Source organism: Camelina sativa, chromosome 7 (assembly GCF_030686135.1).
Source record: "Camelina sativa cultivar CO46 ecotype springtype chromosome 7, ASM3068613v1".
Lineage (NCBI taxonomy): Eukaryota > Viridiplantae > Streptophyta > Magnoliopsida > Brassicales > Brassicaceae > Camelina > Camelina sativa.
Genome location: NC_141886.1, coordinates 20,539,814 through 20,549,590, shown reverse-complemented (window position 1 = coordinate 20,549,590; position 9,777 = coordinate 20,539,814). Strand labels below are relative to the sequence as shown.

The window sequence follows — 9,777 nt, the reverse complement described above, 5'->3', positions numbered from 1 at the left end:
CTCTTTGATGAGCTCAAATTGTAATACCTTACATAGAACGTGGGAGTCGAATCCACGGAGACTCTAGACTCACACAAAAGATTGTATCATTATTTAATTACACTAACCAGAATTGTTTGTATTTAAATACTAAATGCAAAAATAACTTAAAGTTTTGTAAACACGATTAATTAATTAAATAGGATTCAATAATTAAAACTGTTCTTGATCTCTAAACATGATTGTAAAATAAATCAGTTCTCACTGCATATATTATCTAAGTTTAAAACCAGAAATCCAAATCTCTTTGTAAAATCCAATAATTAAACCAGATTTGAAGTCAAGTTTAGTTTGTTCACAAAATTTCAAAATCAAATCTTTTTGTAAAAAATAATTTTGCTCATCAAAAAGTTTTGTCAGGAAATCAATCAAACTCTCGTTTTAAATTAATTATCATAAGATATTAATTATAAGTGATCAATCAAGAATTAATGTAAGAACAACCTAAAATGAAAAAACAACAAGATAAAGAATCTAAATCAATAATCAATTTAACAAGCCATGAAATCCCTAAGAAAATTGGTTAGAAATATCCTTTTTCAAAAATCTCATTTTTTGTACATTTTCAGTTTTACTCTCTTTTACACAATTACAGTATGTTAAATTCATTTTTAGAATTTTTTTTAGGTTTGGGTTCTCTATTTTACATTTATGATACAGTTTTGAAGGGGTAGGGTTTAGTATTATGAGCTTAGGGCTTAGAATTTAGTCATTTTATACATAGAAAATGGGTATTTCTGAAAATGAACAACATGAAAATGTATTTTTGAAAATCCTCCAATCCCTAATGAGTATTCCTAAACCTAACAAGAGATTCTAAGACATCATTGTAGGAACACAAATCATAATAGATTAATAAAGGAGTTTGAAATCTTCTCTCTACAAAGGTGGCAGCAAAATAAAGCATCTCATGTTTCTAAAACCTAAAAGATAATTAAATATCTCTAATACATGTTAGGGACTAATATTGCAATAAAGGAGAACTTGGGGCAGCTTTGTAAAACTTCAGACTTGAGAAACTCGCCCCTCTTCGTTCGTGGACATCGGTGTTGATCAAAACCAATACTGAGCCTTGACTCCAGCTTGATCGCCTTGGCTTTATTTGCTCCTAAAATCTCCCAAATGCTTCATTATGCTCTCATCCATGCCAAATGTTTTCTAGTCTTACAAAGACTGAAAAAGACCCTAAAAAGCAAATTCAAAGATTCTAAAAGCATACTTTATCATGGTTAAAAACCGTAAAAACTATGATATATCACTCTTTCTCCATTGCAACACTTCCCTTCTCATGTTTTTCTTCAACCTCCATTGCCTTTGTTAAAAGTTTCAACTTTTTTTGCTAACAACTACACGAAAATATCAATAGTTCCATTACAAACACGTCATTTAGCAATATTTATAAATGGCACATTCGGAAGTTTACCTTTATGGCGTCATCCTTATCTTTAAGGCTTTGATCTTTTTCATGTGATCTACTACTTCTTTATGAAGTAAATCATACAAAACACCTGGGACATTGTCTTCAGTATTTGGTGTGTGGTGGCTTCTCCTTTGAATCTTCATTCCAGGTAGTAGGTGATTATGCTTCTTTGGATTCGTCACAAGCCTTGTTGAATGAATAAATCTCAAGTCCATTTAAGAGTGCTTTACCTCTATCTAATTATCCTGTGCCTCCATCAAATGACTTAGATGTTTCTTTAGCATTCTTCAATACCGAGGTGGAATTAAAGGAATTTCCCATCAGTGTTTTCTTTGACAAAAAAGCCATTTGATGCAAATTTTTGTAAATTATCTGATCCACCAAGTGACTGCCTATGAGAGGGTCCATTACTCATGCTTCTTCCCTCGGGTTTGTTCCTAAAACTGCTACTTGAGGTGCCTTGCAGCGTCTCTTCAAGCACTTTCAGTCGTAGTTGAAACTCGTCCTTGAAATCATACAAAGAAATAATTTTACTTTAGCTCAGTTAAACAAGAACCAATAGAAGATGCCTAATGCATGAAGAAAATGAATATTTTTAGTTGTGCTTCAGATTTAGTAGCTTGATCTGAAATGGCAAGTTTATCACGAAGTTGCTGCATTTCTCCTTGCAAGAAGAGAGTTAAAGAGTTGAGAATGTAGGGTTGTGCATTTACCAGTGCAAAGAATCTTCAATCCTAGAATTTAGGAGAAAGACAATCATATCAAAGTGAACCTATAGAAACCTTCTTTCTTCAAGCCATTACTTCACAGACTTCACTTTATAATTACCATCTTTTCATTCATTTGCAACCATCGTCGCAACTCTGTTTGTTGTAACCTTTGCACGTGCAAGTTCACGGTCAAGAGTTTTTCGTTCTTCCTGGAAAGAGGAGCAAGAAATATTCCTTAATCAGTTAGGTTAATATTCAATTCTTTTTTTCCGGTCATCGTACGAAGTGTATTTACTAACGTTCATCTCTTAGAACTTTCGCTTGTAATCCCTCACGACATTTGCAGCAGCGCCACCAGCAAGAACAACCTCTTCCAGCTCCCGTACAATCTGAGTAAGCTTTTCCACTCAGCAACCTTTTGCCTGTGCATGCGGTCTAGAATTTTTTTTTTTCTTCCTAAAGCACCAAATAGATAATAGATAGTTAACAAACTATGAGTGATAAGTAGAAGATAAACACAAGCATCAGAAGAAGATCTTAGCATCCTTCCCAAGTACAGGTTTCAGAGGATGATAGAGATTATACCACTCAGATTGATTGTAACCTAGAGAGAGAAAGAGGAGGGAAAAAATTAGGAAATTATAGAAATTAGTGATTATTATAGAGATTTTAGGTGGATAGTTAATTATTCTGGTTAGTAGTAATGATATGATTAGTGATAAAAGGTGTGATTAGTCAAAGAGATGCTTTCCGCGTGAGAAGAGGGAACGTCTAATATGTCCTTCTTTGTTTAGTTTTTGCTGTTTAATTAAATACGTGTACAAATGTCCAATGAGTTGAGATCTCTTTGTTTTCCTTTTTTTTTGGATTGACAATCAATAATGTGTGTGTGTTTTTTTTTTTTTTTTTTTTTAAATCAAATCAAGTCTTATTCAAAAACAAAAAAAGAATAAGAATTTGCATATATGGTGGAAGCAATTTTAATATTGGTATGCAATTTTGGGTACCAATTACAAACGTGACACGCAACGTCGTTTTTTGAAGTGGTCGATGAAAACTATCCCGATCTCCCGAACAACCGTCAAAACCAAACCGCTGCTTGTGTTTGTCTTTGTTGGACAGTTAGACCTATGCAATTTTTTAATCATGGACCAAAACCGTCAAAGATCCTCGGATCTTGGGTCTTGATTTGTTTCAAAGATATATCTACATTATACGAAAACTTTTATTAAAAATAAAGGGAATGACAACAAATTATTTTGTCTTATGACTTACAAAACGATACAAATCATTTTCATTTTCCTTTTTTTTCTCTTCCTCTAATCTCTCTCTATACAACAAGAAGAAGAACATAACATAAAAAAAAAAAAAAAAAAAAGATGAAATGTTTCCCTCTATATATTTAATTACTTCATTCCTGTTCATTACCTTTGAGAATATTGAACTTGCAAAGTGGACATGTCGCATTCATTTTCAGCCATTTCGCGATGCAAGTCGAATGAAAGTGGTGGTTGCAAGGAAGTGACACCAGCTCTGCTCCATCTTCATATGAACTCAGACATATACAGCAGTCCTACACACAAAAAAAAAAAAAAAAAAAAAAAAAATCTCTGAATCTCAATTCCATCTCAAATATCTTATACAAACATCCACCAAAATCACCACTTACAGCATCTTCAGAAAGAAGCACACGTTCGTTTCCCAAATTCTCACTGCCTGCCTCAACGGGTATCATTTTCCCACCACCGTCACTTTCCTTTTCATCATTATTCATCCTCTGAAACCTGTACTTGGGAAGGATGCTGAGATCTGCTTCTGATGCACCCTCCTGAACACATCACAAACGGTGTTTATTGCTTTCATTTCTTCCAAAGGTAAGTCTGATATTCAAAAGGGTTGCTGTTTCTAAGCTCATACCTGTCCAGCAACTGCGTAAAGAAGAGCAATAATACAAGGAAGGCAGCAACAGAGTGCGATTCCGATAAGACAAGCCAGCACAACACAAAAGATGGCAAAGAACACATCAAATGCCAGGAAAACAAAGGTTAACCTGCAAGCATTCAATGTCATTACCATTCAGCTTGAAAAGAAAAAGAAACAATAGAGTTTTTAGGTAACAAAAGATTCAGCCAGATCAACCCTTACCAGTACAAATGGGATGCATTTTCAAGAAGTATCTCACCACCAGATACAAGCCAGTAGAAGCCAACGATCCACCAGACAAATGATATAATGGTGTTCATTGATTCACAAGTCTTAGTACTGAAAAAAAAGAATTGATTTCTGAAATAATTAGTAACTTTCTCCCCACTAGTATAGCTTCCTTGATCACACACATTCTATAGTTCCATCATTGATGATACAAAGTTCAGAATTTGAATCTGCCTTTTTCGAATTACGCAGAGATTAATAGCAAGTAAACGATTCTAAGACCAAGAGAACACAAGAACGCAATCAAAACCCTCAATCACAACTTCAAGAAATCAAGAAATCAAGAACCAAACTAACCTCAGGATGCTCTCATCGCTATCCTCATCCTCACTATCCTGATTCGTATCTTGTTGAGCAGCAGCAGCTTCCAAATCCCCAGGTCGGCTTCGAGCGTTCCTCTTCCTAAACTCAAGCCAAACAAGGACAACATGAACAAGACACTGAATCGCGTACCCACAGATCCAAATCCTAATCGGCACATTCGGCTTCTCGTCTTTAAAAACCAAAAGCATCGCGACAGCAACAACGACGAAAGCAGTGTTCCAAAGCATATCCAAAGCAACAACAGGCTTCGAGTAACCCCAATCAGCTCGTCGCTCCTCAAGCTCCTGAGCAGCCGTCTCTCTAACAACCATCGAAGCTCCACCTCGTCTCCCTGAAGCTCGGCCTAACAGAACCGCGATTACAGGCTGACGCCGTGGTGATGAAGATTGCCGTGAACGGAGAAGCGGTGTGGATGAGCCGGAACCGGTGGGTGAGTGAGGTGAAGAAGACATCGTTGATTTGATGATTCCTCCGTTGAAAGAAAAGTGAGGTTAAAATCTAGGGTTTGTGTTTCTCTGGTACCTACCTACCAGTATTTAGATTAGAGAGTTCTCAAAATATAAAGTCAAAATAGACAAGAGAGAGTTAAAGTACTTACTAGTACTTTGGTCTTGGTGTTATCGGTGTGATCATTAATGTGCTGATTTTTCAAAAAAAAATAATTGCCTATTTAATTAAAAAAATAATAATAATTGGTGTTTGGAATTGGATCAACTGAGTTAGTGGAACATTTGATTTAGTCAATAATTTGGACTAGTTGGTAAGGAAGTTAGATCCGCCTGAACGTTTCGGATAATTTGGTTTAGTTCTGGATAAATAAGTTTCGAGAATTTATTCAGATATTCAGTTTAGTTTTTTTTTTTTTGACAACAATAGAACAGCTCATGAGAGCCAATTGGAAGACAAACAAAGATGTGAAAATATACGCGGCTTCTCGTATGCCAAAAATTTTGCACTTATATTAATATTTCTTGAAATTAAAGATAATATAAAAGAAAAAAACTTCTCTCTAACTATTTTAATATCGTCTAGATATGTCTTGAAGGCTAGTCAGTCCTAACTATCTTAATATCGTCCAGGTATGTTTTAAAAGCTGGTCACTCCTAAAAAAAGACACTATTTTCACAACTCTAAATAATTTGTATAAAAATTTTAAATATGACAAAAATCTACATTTAAAGTATATTAATTAATAATAACTGAAATCTTAAAAATTGTAATTTTGGGTAATTGGTGAGAATTCCTAAACCGGTGGTAAATTCCCAAAGTAAGAAAGTGATCAATTAGAAAAACCCTAAACAAACCAATTCGAATAGAGAGGAAAGAGATGTCGGAAGGAGAGCATCCGAGGCTGATTCTACACAATTTCTTGTCGCCGGCAGAGTGCAAGGTAAGGTTGTCCCTCTTTTTTTTTTTTTTTTTTTTGCTTAAATTTTGTGTCTTTAAGATTTGGGCTAATCATGTGGTTTGGTTACAATTTGCCGTTAATAAAAAAAAAAAAAAAAAAAAAGCAGGAGCTTGAGTTCATACACAAGAGTTGCAGTACAATTGGGTACAGACCAAATGTCTTCTCCACTACTCTTTCTCACCTCATTGCCACCAATTCACCTCACCTCATCATCCCTTTCGTCTCCATTCGAGGTCAGCCGCCTATCTTTCTTTACAACTCCCAAGATTCATTCTTTTAATCTCTCTCTCTCTCTGTTTTTAGCTTTAAAGTGATGATCTTTTGTTTGTGTTTTATGAGTAACAGAAAGGTTGAAAGAGAAGATAGAGGAAACATTTCGTTGTGAGTTTGAGCTTTTTATTGAATTCACTGGTTTGATCAGGTTAGTCAGCTTTTTTTTCTCTCTCTCTCTCTCCCTACAGAACAAGCCAGGAACAAAGAAATGATTCCTTTATGTTCTCTTTGGTATTTGAATCAGTTGGTGCAGAGGAGCGAGTATTGGTTGGCATAGTGATGATAACAGACCGTATCTGAAACAAAGGGATTTCGCGGTTCGTAGTGCAGTCTTCTATAGACGTTATTGTTGATATGAGGTTTATGTGTTTATATGACTTTGGTTTTTAGTTGGTTTGAAGGCAGTTTGTTACTTGAATAGTTACGGGAAAGACTTCAAAGGCGGGCTTTTTCATTTTCAGAGTGGCGAACCAGCAACTGTTGCTCCCTCTGCTGGAGTATGTATTGTTCTTTTTTCAGTTGGTTCAACAGTTACTACTCAAAATTTAATAATAATGTGTTTGTGTCTTGTCTTGACCAGGATGTTATCTTCTACACAGCTGATGACCGGAATATTCATTCGGTTGATGAGGTTCGCCTCATTTATATAGCCTCTTAGTTTGTTTGTTTGTATGCCCCTTAGTAAGTTACTAATGGAAACTTAACAGGTAACAGATGGAGAAAGATTGACTCTTGCACTTTGGTTTAGCCGGGACTCATCCCATGACGAAGATTCTAAGCTTCTTTCCCGTATTTCCCAATGCACATTACATAGATTTTGCCTCCCTTTGCCTGCATCCACTAACATGTACTGGTTCTGTCCTCATCAAGATGCTTCGAATCAAAACATTGGTTTCGATATCTGCTTTGCGAGGTTGCACCTTCTTGGTTTCGGTTTACATAGCTTACAAGGTGAAGATCATTCTACGGATGCCTCAGAACAACTCATGGGAACACTACAAATAGCTAAAGGAGGAGAGTTACTCTCCCGAAAATTTGCCAACGTTCTTCATGCTCTTCAGGTACTTTCTCTTAGACCTTAAGGCTTTGAGTGATTAGTTTCGCTGGACCTCAGTTTCAATCATTTAACTGGCTCTTTTTGTTTCCATTTTCTGGATAATAGGTTGTTCAGTTCTACAATTGGAAAGCTTCTGAACTCAAAACTTCTAATGTCGAAAATGACACGGTAGAAGCTATGTCCCAGCCTCAGTTGGAAACTGTCAACGCTCTGAAATCAGTTTTCCTACCAGATGAGAAGCTTGTAACCACAACTTTTGGATATTCAGGCTCTAATGAGGATCTGAAGGAATCACTCGACTTAACGGGTGTATCTCTTGCGGTTACCTTTTGGGAAGAATATACCTCAAAGTTACTCAAGGTGCTATTACTATCCTTGCCTCAGTGGAAAACTTTTCAAACTATACACAAAGTCGAATTTGATTAGATATTATATTATGTGTTGATGATGAATTTTAAGTAGCTTCTCAGTTTCTCTCTTTTGCCAGTTTGAATTGCTCCCTTATTTGTTTAGACTTACATATAAACATATTTTAATATCCCTTCAAGATTGTTGCAAGAAATGTTGTAAGATACAGAGACTGAAAAGTGAAATGTTGGAGTGGATAGATATAGAAAGAGATCAAACGTTAGGGCCTAAAAGTGAGAGGAGAAAAGTTCTGTAATGACCAGTTGTATCAGAATGAACAGCGTTGTGTAAAGTCTTCTTGTATCTCTTTCGGTATTCCGAGATGATGAACTGCATATCCACCTCTGCTCTTGTCACTATCACTCTTATCAACGCTGTGTCATCTGTTCCCAACCCTTTCATCGACTTTCTCAGCGCCTGCGCTTTTCAGTTTTTTTTTTGTTTGTAAACTTTGTGATATAAGAAAAACATCAAAGTTACGTTTACCTTTGCGAAATAGAAACAAGAGTTTTCAGCACATTGTAGGATCGTCAGAAGGACATGCTCAAAGTTCCCGCGGGTCTCATCTCTTATGGCCTATCAAGATTGGAAAAAGAGAAGTTGAAGATTTTTCTGAAAACTCTTTCGAGTCAAGTTTCTGATTTCTTGATCTTACCTTTCCAAGCTCTTTGCCGAACATGGAACGGTAAGTAGATCTAACAGCGACCAGATGAGTCCTGCTTCGGTCTGTGAATATCTGAATCAGCGTCTGGTCATCAGATTTATGCTTCCTCGCAACCGCACTCTTGAGAGTCCTAGCGTCGTTTTCGACACTCGCATTATCAATCTCTGGTCCTTCATATCGTGTAGTGTTCAAATATGCGAGCAAAACCTGTTACATATTACATATATTGTGTCAATCTTTATTAGTTATTACCATTTGAATCAAATAGAGATGACATACTCTTTTGTGATTGCCAGAAGCTTCGGATTCGATGTCCTCTTCAAGTTTCACACCGAAAGTGTTGTTGTAAACCTGTTTGATCTGACGAAGCTGAGAGCCAGATCGTGTACATATAATCTCAGCAACTGCTTTGTGATCAGTCACGGCTCCTCTCAAGGAACGTTTCAGTATTGAAGCGTCTCGCTCCACTGCTTCAGGCATCCACAGAAGAACGGCTTTCTAAAATAAAAGAAAAAAACTTTTGTTGTGTTAAAATCATGCATGAATATAAACATTTCTTGGTAAGGCCTAGATTAATGTACCTTGAGATGACCATGAAGCTCGGAATGGAGACGTTTTCGAAGGTCATCTGAGAATTTGGTTTCGTATTCTTGTTCGATGAGAGCTCTTTGCGTTGCATTGCGATGAGCTAAGATGTTGATGATCACCGAAGTATCACAACCTCTTCCTGAAATGTTTCACAAAAGATTAAAATTGAAAATGTAACAAAAACCAGTTGTTATAAAACTTACATAAGAAGCGATCGAAGCGAAGACATACCTTTAAAGGCCTTAAAGAGCTGGTCAGCATCGACACGAGGAGAAGGTACCGTCATTGGTATTTTCATTGTTGCCATTGTTTCTTTCTTTCCTCCTCTAAAGATTCAAAAGAAGATATCACACAAACTTTCTTCTTGACTTTGTTTTTTGGTTTTCTTTCTTTTTCGTTTGTTGGTGTGGGGTGTGTTTTGTGGCGATTGTGTTTTGGGAAATGGACATTAGACCTTGATTTTAGGAACTGAATCCTCTGTTTCCTTCGTGTGACGATAGATGCTTTGATGAATATAATTTCAACAGATAACAGTTGTCAGGTCTAATCTCTCTATGTTTCACATTGCAATATCATCATATATATATACATTTTTGTCGCATTTTGTTTGATCTTTCGAAAGCCTGCGGAAGTTACAAATAAATCTAATATATTATATATATACACAGTATTCTA

General features: G+C 36.1%; 3 protein-coding genes and 1 pseudogene across 7 annotated transcripts; 1 reads left to right on the top strand and 3 right to left on the bottom strand.

Annotated features, from left to right (window-relative positions):
• Window positions 1-1,153: 1,153 nt before the first annotated feature.
• On the bottom strand, window positions 1,154-2,599 carry LOC147941502 (microtubule-associated protein 70-1-like; annotated as a pseudogene).
• A 777-nt stretch (window positions 2,600-3,376) lies between these two features.
• On the bottom strand, window positions 3,377-5,311 carry LOC104704726 (E3 ubiquitin protein ligase RIE1). Its single transcript, XM_087458975.1, has 5 exons — window positions 4,678-5,311; window positions 4,315-4,431; window positions 4,087-4,219; window positions 3,839-3,997; window positions 3,377-3,742 (listed from the first exon to the last, which is right to left on the bottom strand). The coding sequence occupies exons 1-5, from the start codon at window positions 5,154-5,156 to the stop codon at window positions 3,581-3,583; spliced, it is 1,050 nt and encodes a 349-aa protein (XP_087315101.1). The 5' UTR covers window positions 5,157-5,311; the 3' UTR covers window positions 3,377-3,580.
• A 635-nt stretch (window positions 5,312-5,946) lies between these two features.
• Window positions 5,947-8,004, top strand: LOC104701419 (uncharacterized). 5 transcript variants are annotated; one of them, XR_015562166.1, is made up of 8 exons: window positions 5,947-6,094; window positions 6,219-6,345; window positions 6,458-6,533; window positions 6,630-6,702; window positions 6,787-6,882; window positions 6,966-7,016; window positions 7,100-7,446; window positions 7,548-8,004. XR_015562166.1 is itself a non-coding variant. In XM_087458973.1 (8 exons), the coding sequence occupies exons 1-8, from the start codon at window positions 6,032-6,034 to the stop codon at window positions 7,866-7,868; spliced, it is 1,161 nt and encodes a 386-aa protein (XP_087315099.1). In that variant the 5' UTR covers window positions 5,947-6,031; the 3' UTR covers window positions 7,869-8,004. The 5 variants fall into 5 exon arrangements, 3 of the variants coding, with proteins under 3 accessions (XP_087315099.1, XP_087315098.1, XP_087315100.1); XM_087458973.1 differs by having other exon boundaries at window positions 7,093-7,446; XR_015562165.1 differs by having other exon boundaries at window positions 5,949-6,094; window positions 6,216-6,345.
• LOC147941501 (annexin D5) lies at window positions 7,947-9,715 on the bottom strand. Its single transcript, XM_087458976.1, has 6 exons — window positions 9,334-9,715; window positions 9,096-9,241; window positions 8,794-9,012; window positions 8,506-8,721; window positions 8,337-8,426; window positions 7,947-8,267 (listed from the first exon to the last, which is right to left on the bottom strand). Exons 1-6 carry the CDS (start codon window positions 9,407-9,409, stop codon window positions 8,064-8,066), a joined length of 951 nt encoding a protein of 316 aa, XP_087315102.1. The 5' UTR covers window positions 9,410-9,715; the 3' UTR covers window positions 7,947-8,063.
• Window positions 9,716-9,777: the final 62 nt, after the last annotated feature.